Here is a 27,296-nt window from a genome sequence, read left to right as displayed (position 1 = left end):
AAGGGACGCTCCCTCTGCCCCGTCCCTCCTCACAGGCCTGTGGCTGTGGCCTCAGAGGTGCTCAGGGGGCGGCAATGGTAAACTTGCTTCTTTATTCGGTTCTGCTGTCCTCTCCAGGGCTCTTCTACGACAACTTAAAAATCCCCTCCTAGGTTTCCCCAGGGCTGAGCCTCCCTCTCCCTGCTTGCTGTAACAAGGGAGCGGCGCTCAGGTTCCAGAGCTGGAGGGAGGAGCCCAGAAAGCCTGGAGGGGGAAGGAGGGCCTTAGGGGGTGGCTAACGCCTGGGGACGGGGCAAGGGGGTGGCTGGGCTCCTTGTGGGAAAGAGGCTGGGACGGGGCAGACAGTGGCCGAGGGCTTACGTGTCCTGCTCCCCAAGTCTCCCGGCAGCAACAGGCCTGGCTCTTCAGAAGCCACGACGACCAGGTGGGCTGAGCACCCGAGGAGCTGGGGGCATCTCACAGCCCGGGGAAAAGATCAACTGCCTGTTCTTCAGGAGGGGCCTAGGCTGCCCTCAGCACCCAGTTGAGAACAGAGCCTGGCGGGCAGGCTAAGTGGGAGGCTGGAGGGCTGGCCCTCCGTCACCCCTTCACTCCAGAGGAGGAGAGGGCCTCCGCTGAGGGATGCAGACTGGCACCTGCAGAACCCAGGGTGGCTCAGCTGTGCCGTCAGGAGCGCTGGATGCAGATGTGGACAAAGAGGGTGGCTGGTGACAGTGAGGCCCCGTCCTTGGAAAGCAGGTGGATGTGGCGGTATCCTGCCGGGAGGGTAGCCCGGTGTCAGCTTCTCTGCCCACCGCCCTGCAGGGCCAGGCTCTCGGAGGGAGTGGGCGGCCCGGGTGAACAGGGTCTTGGAGGCCCGGCCCCCCTTCTCTTCCCACCCCCGTCAACCCCACCAACCTTGCTTCAGGCTGCTGAGAGGCAGTGTAAACTGGCCCACAAAGTCATTGGGGGACGTGGCGTCATAATCTTCTACCACGAACCGGACCAGCACCAGCTCCGGAGCCCGCAGCTGGAACTGCAGGGTCTGCCCCCAGCGGGGGTTGAAGCCTAGGGCGCAGGCCTGTCCGTCAAGAGCCCGCCCTGCACCTGCCCCGCTCCCCGCTGTCTGCCCCCAGCTCGCCCCAGCAGGGCCCCCACCATTGTTGAGCACGTAGTTGGTCTCCTTGCAAGCACAGTCTGCGGGCACCCCGTGGATCTCAATGCGTACCAGCGGGTCCACGATGGAGTTTGGCTTCTCGGCATTCAGTTTGGGCAGCTGCTGCGCAGTCAGCACCTGTGCGGGAGCGAGGGGAGCTGCAGCCTGGCCCGAGGCGCTCACACCGGCCCTCCCGCTCAGGACCTGGAGGCGGACCGCTCTCCCGCGAGCTGTCCCCAGGCCTCTGCTATCCTCGGGCTGGCACCCCGCAGACAGGGACCCCAGGCAGGGTGCGGTCCAGGCTGCTGACCTGGATGGTGAACGTCGTTCTGGGGGGTCCAGGACACTCAGGGTCAAAGGTTGTGTCAGGCTGCCGCAGGCAGGCAGGTTTCAGGACATAGCCGCACTGCCCATTGATAAGGAAGCGCCCGGCGTTGAGGTCCATCTCATAACCTGGCGTCTGGAAGTTCAGGGCCACTGTGGACACAGCGGGGGCAGGGCAGGGGCTCTTAGTGGCCCTCTCTTCACTGCTCAGTTTCAGGAGTCTCACTGCCCTCCCCGCCAGACACACCTCATGGGGCGAGGACTCAGCTCTCTAGAGGGGGCCCAGGGTCCCCCTGCCTGGGTAGTGTTATCCCACCCCTACCACGGCTGGGGGGTTTCATGGCAGCCAGGGGACCCAGCCTCCACGGCCGGAGCCGGAGGGTGGGGCTGGGCCTGGGGCCGGGCCAGAGGCAGGATCCAAGGAAGCCCCATGTTTCCCTCCCTGCCCCCAAGGGGACCAGGCTCCTCTCCTCTGGCGCTGCTCAGCGTCCCTCCAGAGCACACGCTCGTCAGCGTTGACTTAGTGGGGAGGACTGCCGGGCTGTGTGTGTGTGTATGTGAGGGGCACGTGGGAGCGGAGGTTTTTAATTTCCACCTTCATAAAAAGTTCTGAGACTGTGCACTGGCTCGTTTACATAAACAAGCCTGCTTTGCGTTTCCCCACCTTCCTTGTTGATCAGTCTTTTAATAACTGGCATCCACAGGACTCATTTCTCCACCTTCTGGAAAGCTGTGCGGCCTCATCACCGCTGGGGCCGCCGTGGCCCCCTGCCCAGCCCCCCTCCCCGGTGCTCTCCCACTCACCCAGCTGACAGCCGGAGTTCCACATCTCCTGGGGGTTGTAGTTGGCCGAGTTCATCCGCAGCCCCAGTGGGTAGACACGGGTCAGTTGGCAGGCATTGTGCCTGATGAAGCTGTTCCCTGAGGGAGAGTCGGGGCAGGACTGTGACAGCCCCTGGGCTGTGGCTCACCGGGTGCCAGGGCCTGTCCCCTCCCCTCCCCCACCTCCAGAGACAAGCTGGGAACAGAGGCTGAACTCCATCCCCAGCTCCCCCGCCCCGGCTCCTTGTTCTCTCTGATGAGGGGACGGGGGTCCTCACAAGGAGGCTGCTGAGGTCCAGAGAGGGGCAGGGACCCCACCCCTCCCTCCACCTGGCACTGCCTCCCACCCCAAGTCCCCACGTTCCCGACTCGGCGGGTGGAGCACTTGGCCCCAGGCTGGCATCCCCCGTCTTTCATGGCTCATCCCACAAGCACTCCTCCAGCCACGCCTCCGGTTCCAGGAACCCTTCCTGTACCTCAAGCCTCCAGGCCTTGGGACAACCTGCTCCTCCTGTCTGGAAGTCCCCTCCCCCTCTTCACCTGGCTGCTTCCTCCTCATCCTTCGGTCAGGTGTCTTCTCAGCCATCACCTGCTCGGGAACCCTTCTCTGATCTCACCCCCTCCTGCTGGGCTTCCCCAGCCTCCGTCATGCCTGTCATGCCCGACTGATCACCCGGCACCGTAATTATCCATCTATGTCTGGCCCCACCGCTAGGCTGTGAGCTGGCGAAGGCAGACAGCAGCCTCCCTCTTCCCTGTGCCCTTTTCCCTCTACGTACGCCTGGTCAGGTGCTGGGCATGTGCTGGGCACTCATTCCCTGAGCCCCTCTTTTCACTGCCCCCGAAGCCCTTTCGCACTCCTTTCCAGATCAACTTCAGCATCTACCACCCACCAGGAGCCTGCAGGTGCCCCAGAGGCCCGACGTCCTGGCTCCTACCTGCCTCTCGGATGAGCTTCTTGGCCTTGCGTTCGCTGAGGGAGCTGACCTGGTAGGGCTGGGGCGGGGCTGGGGCAGGGCGCAGGGTCCGCAGGCGGCTGGCACAGCAGTACACGGCCAGGGCCGACAGCTCCGGGGAGATCTGCTTGGCCTGAGTGACGAGCCTCAGCGGGGGTCTGCCCACTCCAGACCCCTGGTCCTCCCACCTTCCTTCCCTCTGCCACCTGCCCCCAAGCTCCACAGTGGCATCAAGCCCCTGCCCAGCCCGGGCTGGCCCAGCCAGGCCCACTCACCCGCCGCCTCTGCTCTGCGGTCCCCGCCTCCTCTTCCTCGTCCTCGTCCTCGTTGTCCTCCTCCCGGTCTGATAGAACTCGACCGTCCTCATTCCGAGCAGCTGGCAGCTTCTTCCCTTTCACCAGGACCCGGCCTTTCAGCTGCTGTAGAGACCAACACGGAAAAATTAAGCCCTTTTGCCCCTATGTCGGCCGGTCAGTCTATCATTCAGCCACCACTGTGTGAGGGGCTGGCCCAGGGTGGCGAGCAGCGAAGGAGACAGAGATGAGTCATGTTTCTAATAGGAAGAAACCTATGAGGGAAACAGCCCTATCCACAGGGGACTGGCTAATGGGGTTCCTCTAAGCATCAGCATACTACACAGCAGCCAATAAAATGAATGAGGCAGCTCGGGGTTGAAAGAGAAGGTGCTCTCTTCAAAAAAGATCTCATGTGAAAGAAGCGCATGTAGAATATGTGTTCACATGATCTTCTTCATGCACCATTTGAAAGAGAAGATAGCTAGGTACATAGCTATATATATGCGTGGGAAAGTTCTGGAAGGATACACAAGACACTGTTGAAGATGATTACTTCTTCAGAAATAGGACGGGGGGGAGCCGGAGTGGAGGAAAATCCGTTTTTCATTGTGTATGCTTTTCTGCGGCTCCATTTTTTCTTTTACCATATGTAGGTTATTTTCATACTGACAAAAAATATCAAATCACACACAAAGGTGAATCTACATTCCTTGCATAATTTGGGATTGGGAGTAGGAGGAGAGTTTTCTCCAAGAGCCCAAAAAGGATAAATGTCCTGAAGGGGCAAATGAAATGCTCTGGGGGGTTGGGAGGAAAGGAGGAAGGACCACTTCTGGCCAGAGAGCTGAGGGGGTCGTTAAGGCCACAGGAAGAGGCCCTCCACGCTGAGCTAGAGCTCTAAGCAGGTGGCGCTTGGCGAGCACAGATGGCTCAGAAGGGAGCTTCAGGTGGAGGAGACAGTGTCAACCAAGGCCTTTGAGATGGGAATGGCCGAGCCTGCAGGGACTCCGTGGCAGGAGGCAGGGCGGGGAGGTCAGGGCCAGGTCGTCGAGGGCCTTCGACGCCAGGTGACAGGGTGGGGTGTGTCTAGTCAAAATGGAAGGCAGACAAGTGACAAGACCACAGGGTGGCAGATGTCAGATGAACGGAGAAGCGGAGGAAGGTTAAGACAGAGAGAGGGGAGGGGGCCTGAACAAGGGAGGTGGGTGGTGGACCTCGGAGCCAGGCCCTCCCCCCACCCAGGCTGGGGGTCTGGGAGCATCACCTCTGGGGACGGCAGCTCTTCAGGGTTCTGGGAGTCCAGCAGCTGCGTCACCAGCATGTCCCCTAGGATGGTGTGGAGGTGACGGGCCATGGCAGCCTGCTGCTCCAGCCCACAGTGGTTCTCGAGGGACAGGATGACGGGGTACGGAGACAGCTGTGGGAGGGAGGGACAGCAGCTCCGTCACTCACCCCTCCCCCACCAGGAGCCCTGCTGTGCCCGGCCCCCCACCCCTTTCAGGCCAGGCAGGCAAAGGCAGGGCTCTGGAGAACCCACTCTGGGGGAGACTGAGTGCGTGGATGTGGGACACACTAGGGTCAGTGTGTACGTGGAGGGCAGATCTGGGGCCTCGGGGAAGGGGTGGACTGTCTGGGGAGCTGAGGGTGGCTGCAGGAACGTTTTTCTTTTATAAATGCTCTTTATCTGTTAATGACACTGACCACGTCGTTTAGGTTGCACACTTTTGGTCCCAGCCCATCATTTGCTGATGGTAAGGTTTGTATAGCTCGACAGAAGTTGCACTTTTATGTAGGTGCAACACTGAGCCTCTCTTTCACGATTTTCTCTTTGTGAGTCATGCGTAAAATGTCCTTCCCTACCCACAAGGTTTTCTTCTGGAAATTTTATGATTTTAATACATTTACTAAATATAAGCGTGGGAGAAGGGAGCCTCTCACCCAGCTTTATTCTACCCCATTGGGCAGCTGTCCCAGCAGCACTTGGTGAAAGTGAGTCTCTGGGCAGGGGTTTCTTTTGTTTTGGGTTTTTTTTGGCCGCACCGCACGCGGCATGCAGGATCTTAGTTCCCTGACCAGGGATCGAACCCATGCCCCCTGCAGTGGAAGCACAGAGTCTTAACCACTGGACCACCAGGGAAGTCCCAGGGGTTTCTTCTGGAAGGACTGAGACCAGCTGATGTCATGGGGAAGGCTCTGGGGCTGGGCGTGGGGGTCCCAGGGCTCACCGTGAAGGCGTGGTCACGCACTGCCTGGATCACATCTCGGAAGAGGATCTTGGAGGTGAGGGTGTGGCCATGGTAGATGACCGGCTCCCCTCCGGGCCCCTCCCAGCAGTCAAGCTCCACACAGCGGCATCCCTGGGCAAAGGCTCTGCGGACAGATGGATGGATGGGCAAGGTGTCATGTGGGTGGCACAGAGCAGGGCAATGGACAGGCCCCCAGGTAGGCCCCAGGAAGCCCATGGCGGGAGCTGAGCCCCATGTCCATCCCCAAACTGGCTCCCAGACATGTTCACTCCCACCATCCCACTATGGTACCTAACATAGGCCTCGGTGCTGCTGGGCCCACCGATCTGTGAGTCGGTCAGGTAGGTATTATGGGAGGAGGAGATGAAGTAGTGGGCCAGGGGCTGGTTCATGTCCTGGAACACACACGTGTGGGCTGGGTTCAGGGCAGCCCCCTCAGGCGACAACAGGTACATCATGAAGCCATCCAGAGTCATCAGCTCGTGCTGCTTGGCTGAAGGAATGGGCAGAAGAGAGCATCACGGGGGACCCCTTTGGCCCTAAAATGCCCCAAAGCTCACTGAACTTGGTAATAGTGAGCACCTGTCTACTGACTGGACTCTACGTAAGTTATGCCCTTTTTGGGGGGGGGGCACGCCTCGCAGCTTGTGGGATCTGTTTCCCGACCAGGGATTGAACCCGGGCCACGGCAGTGAAAGGCTGGAACCCTAACCACTAGGCCACCAGGGGGCTCCCAAGTTATGCCATTTAACTTCAACCCAACCCTGTGAGGACAGTATATTACTATGCCATTTTACAGATGTGGCAGCTGAGTCTCAGAGAGGCAAGGTAACCTGCCCAAGACGGTGCCCACAGCCTGTAATAGCAGAGCCCACTTAGCTGGGAACCCGGACCTGTCAGATGCCGAGCCCTGGGCCGTGTTGGCCCCAGCCCCATCTGTCAGACCCCTCACCTGTCTCGTTGAGCTCATAGGTGTGGATGAGCTGCTGGGCGTGGGCCAGCGTGGCGCCATCCTCACCCTGGTCCTCCAGGAACTCCAGCAGCTCGGGGGTGCTCAACACCCGGTCCTCGCCCGAGTACCGATGGAAGATCTCCTCCAGCTCGGGGCGTTTCAGCAGCCGTCGCAGAAACTCCTCGATCTCAGTCCCCTCCAGCCACTCATTGTTGGAGCGGTCACACTCCTGGAGAGCAGGAGGGAGAGATTCAGAGGAGGAGGACACCCTGGGAGAGCTGGCCTGCGCTGACACACCCGTCACCCACCATGTCTGGGAAGGAGGCATTGTCCGCAGTTTCACAGGTGGAGAAACTGAAAGCTAGCCAGGCTCCGGGTCTCACTCAGACCCACAGAGCTGCTAAATTGCAGGGCTGGGATTCTAAGAAAGGACTCTTGGGTTCATTGCCTGTTTCTCTGCCCCATGACCTACCTACTCCAAGAATCAAGATGTGGGAGGAAAAACTGTGAGCCCTGGGCAGGGCTGAGCCCCGGTGCCAGAATCCCCCCTCCCGTGTGTATACGCTCCCTTCTCAGCCTCACACGTTCACACCCGGGGGCAATAAGCAACACATAACAGAATTCACGTGCCGCTATCGGCCCAGGTGCACTGGTGCCGTGGCCCTCGTGTCTTTTGGGGTCACAGTCAACATCCACACAGGTGTCTCCATGTGATCCAACTGGGCCACGGATGCAGAGCCCACCTCCGTGGGCCCGTCTGTGCTCCCACACGTGGGGTGTACATGGTCACGTGTGGAGGTGCCACACATGCTACAGTGGAGGGGGCTGTGCTCCTGTGTGTATCCGTGAGCCTGAGGTCCTCCCTACCTGGGCTCTGCCTGAGGGTGAGGAAAGGAGCTCTGGGCCAGCACTCCCATCCTGGCCCAGTGGCTTCACTGGGTTGAAAGTGTACCTAGGCCCAGATGTGGCCTTTCTGCTGAGAGGCCACTCTCCACAAAAGCTGGCGGGGGGGGGGCGGGGGGGGAAGGGGGGAGGGAACTGATGACTCAGATGGCTGGGGGAAGGCAGAGAGCAGAGGTCAGAATGGTGGCAGATGCCCACCTTGAAGAGGTGGTAGGCGTACATGTCGTTCATGTCCACGTTGACCATGCGGAGCAGGTTCTTGATCTCCTTGAAGCTCATCTTACTGTCCTGGTTGGAGTCCGCTCGATGCAGATAGAAGTGGATCCAGGTGTGGGTGCTCAGGAAATACTAGAGACAGGCTGGGCCCAGCCCCCTGCTGACAGGTAACTGACAGGTATGGCATACCCCCACCCCCGCCCTGGGGGCTCCCGGGTTTGGGGGCTGTGCTTTCCCCTCAGCCTGTGGACCCCCTGAGTGCCCCGGCCGCACGTCCTCCACGGGACCGGGCTCCCCAGAGACAGAATGCCCCGTCACCACCCTCAGTTCTTAAGACAAGGGGCTCTATCTCAAACCGCGGGTCCCTAAGGGTGGAGCCACGCCTCCCCTGGGCCCGAGGGTCCTCCCGGCACACGGCCGGCCCCCCTCCCCGCGCGGTCCGCTGCCCTCCCCGCGAGGATATTGGTCGAGGCGCTCGCGCTGGCTCATGGCATCGAGGCGCGCGCGCAGCTTGGCCAGACCGCGCACCCAGCGCTGAGCCTCCTCGGCCGTGGGCGCCGCCAGGTCCAAGTTCTTGCGACGCCCCTTGAAGGCGATGGTTAGGCAGCGCGCCGGCTCGAAGGCGCCCCCGAAGCGCCGCAGGCCCTCGGACTGGTGGCCCTCGCGGACGGCCTCGATGTGCTGCACGAAGACTGTGGAGAGGGACGGGACGCGCGCGGCCGGGTCAGGGCGGCGGGGCCGGGCCTCCACTGTCCCCAGACTGCCCACGCCCGCCCGGGGCCCCGGCTCACAGATGTGCTGCGAAGGTGCACGCGGGATGCGCCGCTGGAACCACACGCTCAGGCCGTCCTCCTGCAGCCGGTACAGCCGCTCCTTTTGCCACGTCCGCGAGCGGATCTTGCAGAGCCGGGAGCCCCGCAGCATGGCGCGCACATCCTCGTCCTCCGTCAGGCCTGCGGGGGCGGGAGGCGATGAGCATCCTGGCCCCGCCCCGCTTGCAGGTTCCCTCCACCCTCCTCCCAGCAGGGAGGTGCGGCCTCCCTCCCCAAGCCTCTGCAAACTCTCCCAGGCGGCTCTTCCTCCCCCTGTAACAGGCCCCAGTACTGGCTTTGGCTATAGGCTTTTTGGCCCCAAGGCCTGTGCTTGGTGTGTCCCACCCAGGCCCCCCTGGGAGGGGTGCCAGTAACAGGCCTGCCCTCCCCGCTGTCAAGCAGCCTCCTCTGGAGGCCGTCAGAGCAGAGCTTAAGGCGGCGCCTGGACCTCAGGCCTCGCTAAAGGTCACTCTTTCTGCCACTCCCCTCCATCAGGGCCTCCAGCCTTCAAGCCTAGAAGCTGCCATCAACAGCCTTTTCCCTTGACACGAAAACCTGACCATCAAGAGGGTAGTCTCACTATCTAACCTAAATCTTTCTTGCTGCAACCCAAGCTCCTCACCTCTGCTTTCCCGAAGACAAGGGAGGAGAGCAGAGGTCACTCTGGCTCCAGGGTCTCAGACCAAGCATGCCAGGCCCAGTCCTGCCTTGGCCAGCCTGGGGCTGATCTCCAGATGCCCTGGTGGGGCCCAGCTGAAAGCATGATCTCCTGTGACACTTGGTATCCCCCTTGCCCAGCCAAAGTCACAACCCCGTGTAACCCCTGAGCCCACATGTGCTCTCCGGTCACAGCGTCCATCCTTCTTAATACGACAAAATGCTTACAAAGTACCTACTACGGGGCTTCCCTGGTGGCGCAGTGGATGAGAGTCCGCCTGCGGATGCAGGGGACGCGGGTTCGTGCCGCGGTCCGGGAAGATCCCACATCCCGCGGAGGGGCTGGGCCCGTGAGCCATGGCCGCTGAGCCTGCGCGTCCGGAGCCTGTGCTCCGCAACGGGAGAGGCCACAACAGTGAGAGGCCCGCGTACAGGGAAAAAAAAAAAAAAAAAGTACCTACTACGTGCCAGACCCCACTCACGTATTCACACACGAGAAAACAAGCGCAGAGATGCTTCAGCAACTTGCCAGGATTCCATGGCCGGGGACTGGCAGGAGCAGCCTTCAGACCCTGGAGGTCAGGCCCCAGCACCTTCGCCCTCGGCCCCTACACTGATCCCTCTGCTCCTCCCATCCTCCTCCCTCTCCAGCTCCCTGCAACCACCCTGGGCTTGAGGACCTAGGACAGAGCAGGGTCCGAGGAGCCAAATACCAGCTCTGTCACTTCCCAGTTACACGGCCCTGGTGGCACTACCCTGTGACTGCTCTAAGCCTCATGTTCCCCATTCATAAAATGGAGACCACAATAGTAGCTGCTGCAAAATCCAAACTTCGGTCAAGATGCTGCCCGTCCTGGTAGGGCCACACCCTGCTCAGATCTTCCTCGGCAGGGGGTCAAAACCAAAGGTTTATGAGCCAGGGGACAATAGAACGTGTGGAAACCAGACAAACTGTAGGGTCCACACCCTTTGGAAGGACAGAGGCAGCCAGGAGTGGATGAAGGCCCAGAGTTCCCAGAGAACCGAATCTGGATTTATATGGGACGCCTCCAGATTTGTCAATGTTGGCAATTAAATCAAATTGAAACAAAAAACCCCAAAACACCACTGTGTGGGCCAAAGGAAACAAGACAGTGGGCCTCTCTTCCTCCCTTTATTTTAACAAGCTCCCAATACCGGGTTTGGCTTTAGGCTTTGTGGCCCCAAGGACCCTGCTTGCCCAGCTGCGAACACTGACCTGAGGAATCAAGTCTAAATTCCTGGGGCTTCCTCTCACTCTCTCTAGGAGCCTTTGTAGGGTCCTTCTCCCGTCTCTTCCTCACACTGGGGTCCTTCAAGGACCACCTCCTCCAGGAAGTCTTTCCTGATTTGTCCTCAAATAGGAGTTCTCCTTCCCTGACCCCCAGCAACACTTTTTACTTTAATTAAATCACCCCACCTAAACTGTAATTTCAGTGGACCTTAATAAGCCCAAGCACTGGGATATCCTCACCTCAGTGCTTGTCCCAGAGCCAGGCTTGCAGTCAGTGTTTTCTGAAAGGGGAGGCAGATGGACAGACAGCTGGGGACTAAGTGCATTCTAGCCCCAGCCCTGAGCCATCTGTCCAGATGTCAGGGCAGCAGCCTTGTGGGTCAGGGTTTCTCAACTCCGGCTGTGCATCAGAATCACCTGGTGGAGGTTGCAAAACCCATGGCCCAGAGATTCTCGTCCAGCAGGTACAGGTTGGGGGTTGGACATCTGTATGTTTAAAAAGCTACCTTATGACTTTGAGAGTGACTATGATGGAGAATCATGGACTCAGGGGCAGGAGGAGAAACCTGCCATCCTTAAGAGGCTATGGTCCCCCTTGGGCCAATTTGTGACCTTAAAGGCTCCAAGGGGTCTCTCAGGGTTTAGACCGTGGCCTTCTGGAAGGGTCAATGCCCACTCAGTGCCACCTAGCCAGGGAGGGGAGGTGGAACCCTCCTTCTTCCAGGTAAAGAGCTGGAACTTGGCATGTGCCAGGCCAAGAGACTCACTAGACCCTCAGGCCCCTATCCCCACAGATTCCCCACATCCAGGCAACCTCCGCATTCTCTCATCCTGAGGAACAACAGAGTGGGGGGCAGGGCATTCAGGGGCACCTGCGGCGCCACCAGGGCTGAGCCCGCCCCTCCACCACCCCCTCAGCTATGGGAAAGGGGACTCCTCATCCCCATGACAACCAGGCTCTGCAGCTGCAGCCACCTCCCCTGACTGGGCCAGCCCTGTGATGCCAAGGCCTGAGGTGGGGGGGCAGGTGGGGAGGAGGGGGGCTGGTGCATGACTAAGGCTGGAAATGGAGGTGAGTCACTGAGGGCCTCTTTTGTCCAGAGCCTGCTGCAAACAGGACATGGAGAAAGGCGGCCTGAGCTCCCGACCAGCCCCCCACTGGGACAGGTTCCCACGCTGAGGAGGCCCCTACTCCTGGCCCTCACCCCCGGCTCCCCAGGAGCCTGCTGGGGGAAGGGGTGACATTCCATTCTGCCCACCCAACCAGCACAGGCCCCCGGATCACATTGCCCCTTGGACCACACTGTCCTCCAACCACACTGCCAGAGGAAAAGCCACACAGAATGAGGGTGAAGTGCCAGGCTGGGCCAGGTGCTGAGTCCCTGGGTGGGTGCCTCTATTTCTCCATTGCTTGAGCTTCTGAACCCTGGGGTAGTGAGGGGGCTGAGCTGTCAGATGGGAGGGGCAGGACCAAGGGAGGTAAGGGCGTGAGGTCAGGAGGCAGGCCCAGGCCCTGGGCAGTGATGCTGAGGGGCCTGGCCCTCTGCCTAGCCACCCAGTAAACATTTATCGGTCCCACCAGATCCAAACCCACAGATGTTTCCTCGACCTCATTCCTACCTGCTTGGAGCTGGAGGGCAAGCTGCCTGCCTCCCGTGGTTTCCGTGGATTCTCTATCTATCCATCTCTGCCTTGAACCTGGAGCTGGGCTGGGCCAGCACCATGGCCACCTCAACCGAGCAGGTGGGGGAACAATCATGAAATAACAGTAGTAAAAATGAGGACAAACAGTACCAAAAGGTGGAAACCACCCAAGCGTCCATCAACAAATGAATGAATAAGCAAAATGTGCTCTATGCATACAGTGGGATATTATCCAGCCATAGAGAGGAGTGAAATCTGATCTCTGCTACAACGTGGATGAACCTTGAAAACATTATGCTAAGGGAAATAAGCCAGACCCAAAAGGACAAATGATGTACGATTCCATTTACATGAGGTACCTAGAACAGTCAAATTCATAGAAACAGATTTTATATCACTTATACCTCAATTTAAAAAAATTCAGCGACAGAAAGTAAATTAGAGGTTACCAGGGGCTGGGGAAAGGGAAGAATGGTGAATTATGTCCTGATGGTTACAGAGTTTCTGTTTAGGGTGATGGAAGAGTTTTAGAAATAGCACAGTATTGTGAATGTACTTAATGCCACTGAATTACCCACTTCAGAATGGTACATGGCCAATTTTATGATATATATATATTTTACCACAAGTTTTAAAAATTAAGGGACTTCGCTGGCGGTTCAGTGGTTAAGATTCCATGCTTTCAACGCAGGGGGCACAGGTTCGATCCCTGGTGGAGGAACTAAGATCCTGCACGCCACACAGCACAGCCAAAAAAATAAATAAATAAATAAATAATAATAATAATGTAACATGCCAGAAACCACTGTACACTTTATATGGCCGAATGGTATGGGATGTGAATTAACTCTCAATAAAACTGTTAAAGAGGCACAGAGCAGCTAACGAACTTGTCCAGGGTCACGGGGCAGCTGGAGAGTGTTGAGAGTTGGGGGGCCTCACCCAAAGGGCTCTGTGTCACTGCAGGAGCACACGGGGCTCTCCGTCTGGGGCCCCCCGACAGGGGGCTCACAGTAAGTGACAACAAAGAAGGAAACCGAGGCAGTTCCCGGGAGGGAAAAGGGACCCGGGTATTCTGCTCCATCCCTGCTCCTCAGTCCCACGGCTTCCAGCTGGGCCCCTCTCCCGCCCAGCCCAGCTCCCGTGTCATCAGCTGGGGCCCAGACACCTTCCCTGAGCCGCTTATCTCAGCCCCCAGAGAGGGGCCGGGAGGTGGTGAGGATCCGGCAGCCCCACGGTTTCCCAGTGACCACCTGCAGCCTGGGCGGTTTGGGCTGTGTGTGGTCTGGGGCCAAGGCTGCGGGCAGGAATCTGCCTCACTGGCAGAGCTGGAAGGGGCTGTGGGGAGGCCAAGTTTATCCCTGGCCCTTCAATCCCACCTTTCTCACAGATGGGCCACTGATGATCAGAGAGGACTAGCTGTGTATGCTGAAAACAGTGTGGGTGGCCCAAGGCAGGGGTGGATGCAGGGGCCGTGTAGGGGGTGGGCAGAGGCCAGAGTGGGCTGGTGGCAGGGGTGGGAGTGCTGTGTGGTCATGGGGCGTGTATGCAGAGAGCAGGGTGTGTAAGGAGTGAAGGTGTGTGTCGGGTGGTGTGTGCATATCAGGTGTGTGTGTGTGTGTGTGTGTGTATGGGGTTGGTGGGTGGGAGGTGGTCAGCTTGGCGTGGAAACTAAGGTGTGTGTGTGTGTGTGTGTGCCAGTGCACACTCAGGAAGTGCCCACGGGACTCCAGCAGGAATGTGAGACATGCAGGGAACAGCGACAGCCGACAGCTTCATGCCAACGGGGGGAGGGGAGGAAGAGCAGCTTTTCCCTGGTGACTGAGGCCATGAGGCTCTGGGAGGGGACAGGCAACAGCGAGGGGGTCTCAAACACCTTCCCACCGGAATCCTCAAGCCAGCAGGGAGCCCCAGCACCTTGGGTACCAAACGTGTCCCCCTCGCCCTGACTGGCTGCCACACCCAGGGCTAGAGCCTAGCGGAGCTCAGTGCCAGAATCCATAACATTCCTTGAAGCATCAACAAAGTCAAGAAAGGCAGGCGGTGCTTCCCCTGCTCCGGGTGGACATAGTGCGATAAAGGTGGCAGCATTCTTCTCCGCAGGGCCAGACCAGGCGTGAAGCCTGTTTGGGGGCTGAGATCGTGGAGCGGGGCTCCTCAGAGCTGAGGAAGGAGGAGAGGTGAGGGGGGCCAGGATGCAGGACAGAGCCAGCCCCCGCCAGCCCTGCCTGGCACGCGTGACCAGGAGGGCTGCCCACCCCTTCCACCACCCAGGCCAGGCGCCTACCCAGACCGGGGGCTGCTCTGAAGACCGTCCCACCTGCCAACCTCGCCCCTGGCAGCCCCACTCACCCTGCAGGAGATGCCCTGGGCAGGCCATAGGGAGAGCCCACTTTCTCTGCGGCACTTGGCGGTGTGTGCCGACCGGGGAGGGAAGGCAACAGATTCTGCCCAGTTAGTGCTTTGCTCACAGGGAGGATTAGAGGCAGGGTGGAGCATCGGGGCACAGGAACAGTTCCAGGCTCTGGGGAGATAGGGCTGCCAGACAAAATTCAGGATGCCCAGTTAAATGTGAATTTCAGATGAACAACAAATAATATTTTAGTATCAAATATTTACATAATTTGGGACGTACAGATATTTTTTTTTGGCAGCCCTATGAGGACACCCCTGGCAGCTGGCAGAACCACTATGGGGGAGGGGCGTAGCAGGCCCCTCCCCACCAGGCTTAAATCACTCATTCATGCATTGTGTTAGGAGCTTGGACCCTGGGCCAGACTTCCTGGGTTCAGATCCTCTCTTAGCTGCTTCCCAGCTTGGAATCGGGGGCAAGTTACTGAACCTCTCTGAACCTCAGTTTCCTCCTTGTAAAATGAGGCTAATGGTCCCACCTACCTCATAAGGTTCTGACATTAAATGAGCTAATGGGAGAAAAGCGCTCCCACGGTGTTATAAAGGTGTTAATTAGTATTCATTAATTCCAGCAATAAAGAGCCCTCACTGAGGGCTTCCCTGGTGGTGCAGTGGTTGAGAATCCGCCTGCCAATTCAGGGGACACGGGTTCGAGCCCTGGTCTGGGAAGATCCCACATGCCGCGGAGTAACTAGGTCCGTGTGCCACAACTACTGAGCCTGCGCGTCCGGAGCCTGTGCTCCACAACAAGAGAGGCCACGATAGTGAGAGGCCCGCGCACAGCGATGAAGAGTGGCCCCCGCTCGCCGCAACTAGAGAAAACCCTCGCACAGAAACGAAGACCCAACACAGCCAAAAATAAATAAATTAATTAATTTAAAAAAAGAAAGAAAGAAAGAAACGTTGTTTCTTATTAAAAAGAGCCCTGGGGCTTCCCTGGTGGCGCAGTGGTTGGGGGTCCGCCTGCCGATGCAGGGGGCGTGGGTTCGTGCCCCGGTCCGGGAGGATCCCACATGCCGCGGAGCGGCTGGGCCCGTGAGCCGTGGCCGCTGAGCCTGCGCGTCCGGAGCCTGTGCTCCGCAACGGGAGAGGCCGCAACAGTGAGAGGCCTGCGTACCGCAAAAAAAAAAAAAAAAAAAAGAGCCCTCATTGAAAATGATGGCTTTGGTGGCAGACAGACACTGCCTCTTAGCCGCGCGGCCTTGGGCCGGTGACTTCACCCCCTCCACCTCAAGTTTCTCATCTGTGAGGACAGTGACAGCACCTTCCCCTGGGGTGGCCGAGGACTAAGTAGGATCTGGGCTACTGCGAGCTCAGCCCTGCCCCGGTGCTCACTGGGCTCCTCTTCAGGCTCTTCAGCTGTTCCCTGGCCTCCCTGGCGCAGGCCAGGCCAGCAGCCCAGCCTGGGGGCGGGGGATGGGAGCAGAGTGGACCCCAGGCTCCACAAATGACTCCCACTGAACGCGGGGGCTGCTGTCCGTCCCCCCTCATCTCGGTTTCCCCCAGTATGGCCCCCCTTTCTTTTCCTCGGGCCCCTCTTCGCCTTTGACTCTGAGCCACTCCCTGCTCTAGTCTCTTGACTCGATCGGAAAGAAAATCTGTCCTCTGTTAGACTAAGGGGTGTGGCGAAGGCGGTGACAAGGCACAGCCCTGAGGGTCATTTCAGGAGAGGCAGCAGGTGCAGGGGTCATCGTGGAAGCTACCTGGGTAGACCTAGGACTTGGCTTTTATGGCCAGGGCAGTTGGGCCCCAGGACACCTGGGTTTCACCTCCACCCTGTTCCTGGACTCAGTGAGGCCTGGGGAAGGGGCATTCTCCACAGACTTGACATTCCTCTCTCGGAAGGCAGTCACTCAACAGGACGGTGCAGCAGTCAGGGAGGAGCGAGGGTGGCCCAGATGGCATTCTGACACCCACATAGTTCCCAAGAGTGTCACTGTCACAGGGTGCCGGGAGCTCCCGTTCAGCATTACTCAGCCAAAGGGTAGTGAGTCTTGGGCTCAGCTGTAATTATTTGCCTACAAGTGGCTCCTGGCACTAGACTGTTCATTCCCCTAGGGCAAGGTGCTGTGTTCTCCATCTCCGTAGCCCCAGCCCTGACACTGCGCCCTGGCATGCGGACGGGGCTTAGCAAAAGTGTATGGAATGAGGAGGCAGGCAGGTGTGCAGGAGCATCACCTCAGTCCTCCCATGGTACCCATAACCCCCGCAGGCAGCTGACCCCTGGGGCTGCTTCTCTGGCCCAACACCAGCCCTTGACTATCTCAGCGGCACCTCAACTCCCCATGGCCATCGACCTCTCCCCAAACCACCACTGCCCCTTAGACCGCAGGATGATGACGCTGCCACCCATTAGAGACACCTTCCAGATCCCACCAACTGCAAAGTCCAGCCCAGTGCATCTCTCTGTAGTTCTGGAATCCATCTCGGCTGTACCGGCCCTCTTCTGAGCTCCCCGTCCCCTCCGCCCACACACAGCTTGCCCAGCTGACTCCTCAACCTCCCTCCTGTGGGTCTCCTTGTTTCACCGCTGCCTTCATCCAAACCACCCCTACTCTACACAATTCCTGCCTCTCTCCTCCAGCCTGAGACCTTTCCCGGGCTCCTGTCACCCTCAAGAGAAAGTCCATAACCTTATAAGCAGGGGCCTTGAGGACCCAGCCTTCACCTGGCTCTCCCCTTTTGCCTCACTCTAGTCTCCCTCCCGCTCCAGGGTGCAGCCAGGGCTCGCCAGCACCTTGGTCCTTCCTTCATAGCCTTGTTCCTTTGCTTCATTGTCTGACATCCTTGCTGGTACTTCAGCTCTCTGAGGGCCATGACTGTGTCTGCCTTGTTCGTTGCTGAATCCCCAGGGCAGAGCATACTATAGGCACTCAATAAACGTTTGTGGAATGCACGTGTGATTGATGAAGGGTAGGGCAGAGACCACGTCTTCTGTCTCCATAAGGAGAGTGCCAGGCACGGTGCTCAGAACACAGCACTCAATAAATTCAGGTCACATGAATGAGAGGAGGTAGAAGTGAGAACAGGGGGTGGGGATTCCCTGGTGGCGCGGCTTCCCTGGTGGCGCGGTGGTTGAGCATCCGCCTGCTGATGCCGGGGACACGGGTTCAAGCCCTGGTCCGGGAAAATCCCACATGCCGCGGACCCGTGCACTACAACTACTGAGCCTGCGCTCTAGAACCCACGAGCCACAACTACTGAGCCCACGTGCCACAACTACTGAAGCCCCTGTGCCTAGAGCCCATGCTCCGCAACAAGAGGAGCCACTGCAATGAGAAGCCCACGCACCGCAACAAAGAGAAGCTCCCCTCGCCGCAGCTAGAGAAAGCCTGTGCACAGCAACGAAGACCTAATGCAGCCACAAATAAATAAATAAATTTTAAAATCTTAAAAAAAAATAATAATAACAAGGGGTGGAGGACAGTGGTAAAGAGAAGGTAAGACCGGCTATTGGGACCCCTGGTTTTTTTTTTTTTTTTTTTTTTCGCTGTACGCGGGCCTCTCACTGTTGTGGCCTCTCTTGTTGCAGAGCACAGGCTCCGGACGCGCAGGCTCAGTGGCCATGGCTCACAGGCCCAGCCGCTCCGCGGCATGTGGGATCTTCCCAGACCGGGGCACGAACCCGTGTCCCCTGCATCAGCAGGCGGACTTCCAACCAGTGCGCCACCAGGGAAGCCCCGGGACCTCTGATTTTTCCTCCAAGATTCACACAGGTCTTCGGGCAGCCCTGCCCTCTGTTCCCTCAGCCCCGCCTCATTAACTATTCTACCGACCACAGTTCTACACCACTTCAGTTTTACAGTATTTTACATTGTATAAAATACTCTCACACATAAACCCCCTCGTTCAAGCCCTCAACCCCCCAGTCAGCCCCACTTTGCCCTGGTTCTGCGAGGGGGCCAGGGGCACTGTGGGGTACATACCAACTTTTGCCCTCTATTAGCGGTGTGGTCATAGACAAATTCCTGACTTTCTCTGAGTCAGTTTCCTCATCTGTGAAATGGGGATTATACCACCTGCCTCTCAGGAAGGTGAAGAAGATTGAAGGGTACCACATCTGTAACCACCCAGTGCTGGCCAGTGTCTGGGAGATGCTTGATAAACCACAGTTACTTTCCTTTCCCCCACTGACTTCCCTCAAATCTGAGAAGGCAACTCTGGCTTTCTGACCCGAAGGTAGGGCGCCTCCTGGTGGGAAACAAAAGCCATCCTGGGAGCCTCGCTCGGACCCCAGGACCTCGGGTGACCCCAGGTGCGACCTCCCCTCCCCCGATGGAACGGTGCTGGCCTTCCATCCCTCGCCGGACTCCCCACAGCCCCATTGGGAAGCCCACCAACGGCTCGCCGGAACACCCCGACCCTCCCAGGCTGCGCCCCCGGGGCCCGTCCGCGCCCACCCCGAGCCGCCCCAGCCGCTCACTGACCCATCTTCTTCAGCGCCCGCAGCCCGGGCCTCTTGTTGCCGCTGTCCTGGGGTGCGGGCGGGGACGGGAGCGCGACGGGCGCTGCGACCTGGGTCGGCACCGGGGGCTCCTCGCGCCGCCCGTGGCGGCTCCTCCAGCGGCCGCACAGCATGGTCGCGGGGCCGGGGCCGGGCCCGAGGTCTGTGCGCGGTGTCGAGCGAAGAAACTTAGCGGCGCCGGGAGGGAGTCGGGAGGAGGAGGTGTCGGGAGGAGGGGAGGAGGGAGAGAGGGAGGGACGAGGGTTAGGGAAGGAGGGACCCAGAGGGAGAGGGCGGGGCCAAGGATGGCTTGGGGAGGTGCGAGGGGGCGGTGAAGGGGGCGGTGACCCCAGACGGGGAACCGTGCCCTAGAGGAAATGTGGAGAGGGGGCCCGACCCGCGCCCCCGAGTCTCCGCGTTAGGCCCCTGCTCCTGAGTCCGCCTCCCCATTCTCCGAGCGGTCCTGGGACCCTATCGGAGTCCTGAGCCCCCAGCTGGGGGGAGGCATCGGAGGGAGCGAGGGCTGCCCTCTGGCACAGACAGAGGACTCAGGACCCCTCTCCACCCTCCTCCTCCCCGTCCCGCCCGAGGGCCCAGAAGGAAGCCAGACAGGGGATAGGGTCCGCGGGCCGGATCGTTCTGGGCCTAGGGTCTGCGGGCCCGGAAAGCTTAGCCGGGCAGCAGGGCAGCCCGAACCGGAGGGGTGGGGCGTCGGGGGGAGTGGGAACTGACTGGAGGTGGGGAGGCAGGAAGGCTCTGGCCATGACGCCATAGGATTAACCCTCTCCTTGCCCGGCCAGTTGCCGTCCCCAGAGGGGTAGAAGACTCCAAGCTGACTGGTCTGGAGAGGATGGGGTGGCGCTAAGCCTGGAGACCCTGGCAGAATCTGGGGTTGGAGGCTTGGACAGACAGGTTGGCACCCCCGCCGGGCCTTTGATCGTCCTGGGACGGCCACCGCACGCTGCGTAGATGTCCTTGGCATCAACTTGTGGGTGAGCGTCGAGTGCGGGTTCCGGTGACCGTGTCATGCGTACACTTACTACATAAGAAACCACCTGCGTATTTGTGCGCGCGGGGTGGGATATGTGCGTCTTCTGCAGCAAGTGCCCTGGGTCGGGGGCGGAGAGCTGGGTGCACACCGCCACTCGGCGGCGGCCGGGAGTGTGTCATCCCAAAGATAAAGCTTAGTTTCTCAGGACCTAGATCTGCTACCTACTGCTCTATTCCATTTTCAGATATCCCGGACCCAGAGGTTCCGTCCGTGCTCGCTGGCGTCTCCACACCTCTCTGGATATTCTTTCTAAATATTTAGTCTTCTCCTGTGTACTTTTGATCCTGCAATTCCTTCCTCCAGAAATGACCTTCCTCATTCTTCTCCTGGCTTACTCTTAAGGCTTCCAAAACTCAGCTCCAGTGTCCCTCCTTTAGAACCCCTGACCTCAGAACATGATTCCCCCTTTTATCCCCAGCGCCTGTTAAGTGTCTGGAGAGCTGAGTTGCGTGGCTCGAATCTGGGGGACCTGGGTTCAGCTGACTAGCGGGTTTCCACCAGAGGGGGCGCAAGAGACAGCGTCATTTCACGGTGTCCACCAGGGGGCGCTCCCGCCTGCCTCTGGCGGTCCAGGGTTGAGGAACCCACCCGCGGATTTGCCCCGCCTGATTGGGAGAGGCACCGCTAAACTATTTGCATAATGTCGAAAGGGCCGCGTTGAGTGGTCGAGGTGTAGAAGAAATCTGAAACGGGCTCTCTCATTGGCTTAAAATTTCCCCCTTGCTCCGCGTCCCCATCCGGGCCAGGCCCGACCGGGAGGTCAATCGGAAGCTTCCGGCTAGTGGCGAGCGGAAACCCAGGTGTCCGGGCAGTGGGCGCTGAGGGTGAGTGCCGGGCAGCTGAGCCGGGGTATGGGGAGCCGGGGTGGGAGGATGTTTGCCCCGCCCTGTCTCCTCTCGGCTTGCGGGTTCTCCTGTCTAGGAGGTGGAGATGTGCATCTAGAGAGGCACCGCGACCCTTGCCACCTGTCTCTCCACCCACACACCGAGGTCCTCTCCACCCATCCTGGCCCCACCCACGCTGCCTTGGGGTAGGAAAAGGCGTCTCCTGAGTCGCAGCTTCTGACCTCCCGGGGTGTCTCACTCAGGCCTCTAAAGAGCTTAGTTTGCTCCTGGAAAATGGACCAGTGACTTACAGAGGCGTGTGCCAGGGAGGAGTTGGGCGGGGGCGGGGGGCAGGTGGGGCGGGCTGGAGCCTGCTCACACACAGGCTTGTTCTTGCAGAGTCGCTCAAAAGTAGGGCCCCAAGGCTCAGAGCAGCTGGGTATGGGTACCGGAAATGAAAGTCCAGAGCCGGACTGCCAGAAACAGTTCCAGGCCGCAGTCCGCGTCGTTCAGAACCTGCCTAAGAACGGTGAGGGCATGGGGACCCGCATTTGGGGGTCAAGACGACTGGGGTCCGCCTCCCAGGAGGCTTTGATCCTGGAAGTTTTTACAGACAAGTCCCTGCCTGAGTTGTCCTGGGGGTTCCCTCTGCCACCTGCCCCTGTCCAGCTGCCCTGTGGGACCCCTCACCATCTCTGCCCTCCCCAAGGGTGGTTCTCCCCCCACCTCCATCCCCTTTGAGCTGGGAGTGATGCTCTCTCCCCCACTTCCCAACCCCTGCCCAGGCTCTTACCGCCCCTCCTATAAAGAGATGCTGCGATTCTACAGCTACTACAAGCAGGCTACCATGGGGCCCTGCCTGGTCCCCCAGCCTGGGTTCTGGGACCCTATTGGACGTTATAAATGGTGAGCTCCCCATCGGCTGGGCAAACAGGCCTCAGCTGTCAACCAGCATTTCACAGCCCTCTGTTCCCCAGGGATGCCTGGAACAGCCTGGGCGAGATGAGCAGGGAGCAGGCCATGTCCGCCTACATCACTGAGATGAAGCTGGTGGCCCAGAGGGTAGGGAGAGGCTGCAGACTCCTCTCTGTGACCAAGCTCTCAGCCAGGTGGCCTGCCCCCCACCCTTCCAGTCCGACCCCATTATGTTTCCTGCACGTTGATACCCCTACCTATGGGAATTAACCACCTTCATGCTGTTCCCCCACCCCTGCCTCTCTGGTTCCTGACTGGGCACAAGGGTGGGGAGGTATGACAGGGCAGCAGCAGGGTGGAGGCGGCCCAGCTCAAGGGGGCAGTGGTGGGAGGGGCCAGCCCTTCCCCATTAGACCCCCTCCCGCACAGGTGATCGACACAGTGCCCCTGGGCGAGGTGGCAGAGGACATGTTTGGTTACTTCGAGCCCCTGTACCGGGTGATCCCTGACATGCCGAGGCCCCCGGAGACCTTCCTGAAAAGGGTCACAGGTCAGGCCCCCAGGCTGGGCGCTCCACGAGTGCTGACTGAACTGTCTCGGGGGGCTGCTCAGTTGGAGGGGAGCCTGGGGGCAGAGGGCTCTAGGTGATGTCCCCGTGAGGACCGCAACCAGCGCCCCTGATGGGGTGGGTCTCAGGCAGAGTCCATGGCTAACTGGGGAGCAGGGGCCTGATGTCTTCCCAGCCCCACCTCTGGGTGTTGTGTCTCCGCAGGTTGGAAAGAGCAGGTGCTGAATGGAGACACCGAGCCTGCCCCAGAGCCTCCCTGCCTTCCCAAGGAACCAGCACCCCCAAGCCCAGGTCAGTGCCTGGGCAGGAGGGGCAGTGGGCCAGACCCAGGCCAGAGGTGGGGGGGACCTCCAGGCAGGGTGGCGGGGAGCAGGCTAGGTGCCACGCTGTGCCTGTCACGCCTCGTGCCCAGACACTGAGACCTCCTGCGCTCCCAAAGGCCAGGGGCAGGTTCTGGGATTCCTGTTCCAGGGCCCCACTCAGGGAGCCATCTGTGCCTCTAGTGGCAGTATCTCTAGTGTGCCCTGAACAGACGCCTCTGCCTAGATGCACCCCCCTCCCCTCCCTCCGTGGCCTCCCTCTTGTCACTAACCCTACTCATCCCCTTCTCAGAGTCCCGGCCCCCCAGGGACCAGGACTCTGAGGTTTTCTGTGATTCCATGGAGCAGCTGGAGCCTGAGCTGGTGAGACCCCCTCCCATCGCCTCCCCTTCCCTACCCCACTGGGCCCTAGCTGCTCCCGCCACCCCCCTTGGACTTTGTGACTCTTCTCAGCAGGTTGGGGCAGAGCAGAGGGGCGCCCTGGGAGGGGAGCTCAACACCGGGAACAGCACCGAGTCTCCTGCAGAGGAAGGTGAGCCCCTGCCTGACCCTTCACCCCTTCTGCCGTTCCCATGGTTGTGGTGCCCTGAGCCTTCCCCTGGCTGCCCTCACGGGGGGAGGTGGAATCCAACGCTAGGCACTGGAGAGAGTAGCCTCTGCCCAGGAAGGGTTAAAGCCAGACACTGGCCTGGATGGGCAAAGTCCCTGCCCGGCCTCCTTTCCGAGGGCCACCAGGAGCCTGTACCCGTGGCTGGCACTGAGGAAGGGAAGCTGGGGTAAAATTCCTAGACCAGCTCTCTCACCTGCACCTACGCGGCCTTGGGAGTCATCCTCTCTCTCTGGGTCTCCCGTTTGGGACTCCCTTAGGACAACGAGTTCTGCCCTATCCCTTTCTAGAACTTCCAGTGTGCCACGTCCCATCAGGGGCACTTTCATAAATATTATCTCCTTTATTCCTCAGAGCGAGCAGCCCTGTGAGGGAGATGACATAAGTTTCAGTTGACCAACGAGGCTTAGAGAAGTTACTGACTTGCCCAAAGTCACACAGCCATGTGGTAGTGCTGCTGGGATTCAAACCCGTGGCAGCCCATTACTCAGCCACATGGATGGGCTTTACAAGACTCACACTTGGTACAAGGGATCGCACTCTGCTCTTACTCTTCCCTGGACCTGCCGCAGCCTGCCACCACCCTGCCCCTAGCTGAGCTGCCTCCTGAGCCCCCTTCCCTGTGTGTCTGTGCACTGCAGGGAGATTGGAAAGCACCCTGCTGGGGCCCCAGGAATTGGACACGTGGCTGGTGGGGACAGTTCGGGCGCTGCAGGAGAGCATGCGGGACGTCCAGGGGAGACTGCAGAGCCTGGAGAGCATGCCTGTCCCCCGCAAGCAGGTGAGCCCCGTCCGAAGGCCCAGGGCAAGACGGGGGCAGGACTTTGAGGGTCTCTTTTCTGGGCTCCTCATCCAGCCACTTCTGTCTTTGTCCCCACGTCTCTGCCTGCTCACACCTCTGCCTTCTCCAGGGAGTGGTGTGGCTCGTGGCGCAGGCAAGGAAGTCAGGGGGTCTGTAGTAGCACTTCCAGCCTCGAAGTGGGAGAGGCCCTCCTTCCCTGCTCTTATCTCCCTCTGCCTGAAGAGTAACGGAGGGCAGATGGAATTCCAGCAGTTGGAGGGGGCAGAATGTGTCTGCTCTTTGCATTGGGGCTGGGGCTGGGGGTGTCCCTATTGCCCCTCAGTCAGGACTTCTGTTCCCAGATTTATTGTCTCGCCCTCCCCAAAGTCAGCCCTTGGATCCCTCACTCCCTCCTCTCAACTTCTAGATCTGCTTGCCCCTTACACCTCTGCTTCTGCAAAATAAATAACAGCAGCCGTTTCTGGAACCCCAGCTGTGTGCCAAACACATTACCTGCATTATCTCATTTTATCCTCAAAACAAACCAGTGGAATAGGTTTTCTTTTCATTTCCCTTTTACTGATGAGCAAACTACAGCTCTGAGATGTTGAGTAACTTACCTGAGGGTACACAGCCTGGAAGAACCTCACAGAGCTGCTGTGAGGATGAGATGAGATAATGCGTGTAGGTGCTTCCGCAGCGCCCGGGGAGGACTTCTCAAACGGGGTTCATTGTTAGTATTAACATTAAGTGATAGAGCCGCGAGTGGCCCTAGGTCTGTCTCCCACCAAAGCTGGCATCCACCACTCACTATGAGTGAGTCTGTTCTTGCGAAGCCCGGAGTGGTGGGGGCAGGGGACGGCTGAGTTCCTGGATGCGGGGAAATCACTTACGTGACCCTTCACCCCCTTGGCACAGTGGGTGTCAGCCAGGTTGGCAGGAATTCCCTCAGATCCACAGCGGCTAACCTTTCAACACTCACCCCCCGGGGTTTTATTTATTGTTTACCTTTTACTAATTTTATATGCTGAAGATTTTAAAGGTTTCCACCCTTTTCCACCTTCCCTGTCTGTCCAGGCCAGGAGTGTCTGTTCTTAAGACTCTGTTAGTCTAGACTAGTCCCTCTTCCTTGCTACTGACTTGCGGATGAGACTGGATAGTGGTCCTGTAGAATGTTCCACTCTTGTGGTCTGTCTGATGACAGCCTCCTGGCTAGTTTACATGACCAGATTACATCAGAGGTGATGTTCTTTCTTTACATCAAGGGACACATACTTGGATGTCCTACCGTGAATGATTCTAGCGTGGACCACTAGCAGGGATGAAGGGGTGACAGTCTGTTCCCACCACTTGCAGCCAGGGAATGTCCAGTTCCCCATCAAGCCCATTTGACACGCAGCTTTTGACAATTGATAGATACTCCTTGCCTGGATCCGTAATTTATTTACTGGCTACAAAAAACAATGTTGACTTTTAAATTCTATTATTCCTTTAACATTTATTAGCTGTCATTTTTCTGTAGAGTTTCCCTGATCATCTAGGATTTCCCTGAAATACAGTGCCTTATGGAAGGCAGAATAAGTGCTTAATTCTTTCTCTTTAATTATCTATTTTTAGAGTAAGGAGTTGATTTAACAATGGTGACAAATTTCCCCTTTCTCTTTGAGTATCATCATGAACTCATGGATTTTAAAGACTCAGTATTTCAGTCAACTGCAATCATCATTCTTTTTGATGCCCAGGCTGTCACAACTTTGGTGGGACCCTTTCAAGCTGGGTCCTATGTTCTGGTAATTTGGACTCATTAATCTTTAAAAGCTTCCTTGCTTCCTGGTACAAGACGTCTCACATTCAATTCTACCTTCCCTGCTCCAGACCTAAAATCTGCCACTTCTCCATTCAGCAGAGAATGGTATTTAGAAACTGAAATCTGAGCACCCAGGGTCCTCATTTGACATATGTGGCATGTCCTTTACAATATGGGGTCTTCGGGCCACACCAACAGGGTCACTGCTTTGTGGCCCAGAGGAGACAGCCTCGAAGCCAGTCTCTCCGCTCAGCAGCCTCTCCAGCCTTCAGCCTTCTTGGCACCTTGGAGGAGGATATGGGAGAGAGTTAGGGCTCAACGTGTCAGGGACAGACTGGGGAGAGGGAGGCAGAAGCTCCCACCTGAGCTCTGCAAGCAGGCTGCGAAGGAGGGCCCATCCTGTGCTGAGGCCCGGGCTGGCTCCTGACTCTCTCCTCTTGGCGGCAGAGGCCAAGGCCCGGCACTGGGCTCTCTGCTCCCACGCTGCTCTTCTTCCTCCTGTGGCCCTTCATCGTCCAGTGGCTCTTCCGACAGTTTCGGACCCAGAAGAGGTGACTCTCAATGGAGGAGTCTCTGCAGCCAACGGAGGAGACTCTGAGCCTTCCTGGAGTTTAGGAGAACGGTGTTAAACCCCGCTCCCACCTGCTTCCTGCCCCAATTAGTGTTTGCCTTGGCACCTCTCCCCTAATGGGGAGCCAGATAGGACCCCACTCTTCCTGCCGCTCCACAGGAACTCCCCTCCTCTCGCCCCCAACCACCTCAGGCTCCCTGGGGAGGCTGCACGTGTGGTGCACGTCCCCAGTTCAGGGCTGGCGGCTGATTCAGGGCGGAGCTGCCGGGTCTCAGCCTCTGCCCTCCCCACCCTCTGGGTCACCTGACTCCTTTCCCACCCCAGCCTCTCCCCGAGGAGGCTCAGCTCGTGGGCAAGTTGGGACTTGGCCCGGGGCCTGGAAGAATGATTGGCTGGGAAGCCCGACCGAGCTGGGGAAAGGCGGAGAGCGCTAACCCCGGGGGAGGGGAGCCTGCTCCGTCTTCCTGGCCGCCCTACCCCACATATACTCAGGACGTCTTCACTAAACATTAACTTACAAAAGAGTGTTTCACTGAATAAAATAAAACCTTCATCTTCTGCCGTCTGGGCTGCCACGGATTGAGGCGGGAAGCGGGTCCGGGGCGCGCGAGCCTCAAGTCCCTTCCCTGCCCCCTCCCCCGCTGCCCGTGGACGGCCCCGAGAGGCCAGCGGGCGGCGTCCCAGAAGAAGCATTTCCCAGCTCCCCGGGCTAGTGGAGGCAACAGCCCAGGGTCTGGAACGGAGGCGGAGGAGATGCAGGCGGAGGGGGCGGCGGGATGCG

At 58.9% G+C, this 27,296-nt stretch overlaps 2 protein-coding genes across 17 annotated transcripts; one reads left to right on the top strand and one right to left on the bottom strand.

Moving 5' to 3' along the window:
• Positions 1-12: 12 nt before the first annotated feature.
• On the bottom strand, positions 13-19,335 carry PLCD3 (phospholipase C delta 3). 6 transcript variants are annotated; one of them, XM_081219124.1, is made up of 16 exons: positions 14,568-14,732; positions 10,812-10,852; positions 8,642-8,803; positions 8,314-8,542; positions 7,833-7,962; positions 6,732-6,960; positions 6,071-6,272; positions 5,759-5,903; positions 4,798-4,950; positions 3,513-3,656; positions 3,220-3,370; positions 2,264-2,380; positions 1,446-1,612; positions 1,138-1,273; positions 898-1,047; positions 14-755 (listed from the first exon to the last, which is right to left on the bottom strand). In XM_081219124.1, the coding sequence occupies exons 3-16, from the start codon at positions 8,772-8,774 to the stop codon at positions 667-669; spliced, it is 2,175 nt and encodes a 724-aa protein (XP_081075250.1). In that variant the 5' UTR covers positions 8,775-8,803; positions 10,812-10,852; positions 14,568-14,732; the 3' UTR covers positions 14-666. The 6 variants fall into 6 exon arrangements, 5 of the variants coding, with proteins under 5 accessions (XP_081075247.1, XP_081075248.1, XP_081075250.1 ...); XM_081219121.1 differs by lacking the exons at positions 10,812-10,852; positions 14,568-14,732 and adding an exon at positions 19,055-19,335 and having other exon boundaries at positions 13-755; positions 3,513-3,653; XM_081219122.1 differs by lacking the exons at positions 10,812-10,852; positions 14,568-14,732 and adding an exon at positions 19,055-19,335 and having other exon boundaries at positions 13-755; positions 5,780-5,903.
• A 1,225-nt stretch (positions 19,336-20,560) lies between these two features.
• Positions 20,561-27,073, top strand: ACBD4 (acyl-CoA binding domain containing 4). 11 transcript variants are annotated; one of them, XM_081220493.1, is made up of 11 exons: positions 20,561-20,946; positions 21,044-21,152; positions 21,346-21,475; positions 21,732-21,852; positions 21,909-22,008; positions 22,291-22,411; positions 22,634-22,720; positions 23,042-23,112; positions 23,203-23,281; positions 23,998-24,137; positions 25,880-26,079. In XM_081220493.1, exons 3-11 carry the CDS (start codon positions 21,388-21,390, stop codon positions 25,943-25,945), a joined length of 873 nt encoding a protein of 290 aa, XP_081076619.1. In that variant the 5' UTR covers positions 20,561-20,946; positions 21,044-21,152; positions 21,346-21,387; the 3' UTR covers positions 25,946-26,079. The 11 variants fall into 11 exon arrangements, with proteins under 11 accessions (XP_081076619.1, XP_081076610.1, XP_081076611.1 ...); XM_081220484.1 differs by lacking the exon at positions 25,880-26,079 and adding an exon at positions 24,268-25,873 and having other exon boundaries at positions 20,564-20,946; XM_081220485.1 differs by lacking the exon at positions 25,880-26,079 and adding an exon at positions 26,464-27,073 and having other exon boundaries at positions 20,571-20,946.
• The last annotated feature ends 223 nt before the right edge of the window (positions 27,074-27,296 follow it).

Source organism: Mesoplodon bidens (assembly GCF_964165515.1).
Source record: "Mesoplodon bidens genome assembly, chromosome: 19".
NCBI classification, from domain to species: Eukaryota; Metazoa; Chordata; class Mammalia; order Artiodactyla; family Ziphiidae; genus Mesoplodon; species Mesoplodon bidens.
The sequence above is the reverse complement of the archived record's forward strand: the minus strand, read 5'-3'. Positions and strand labels throughout refer to the sequence as shown.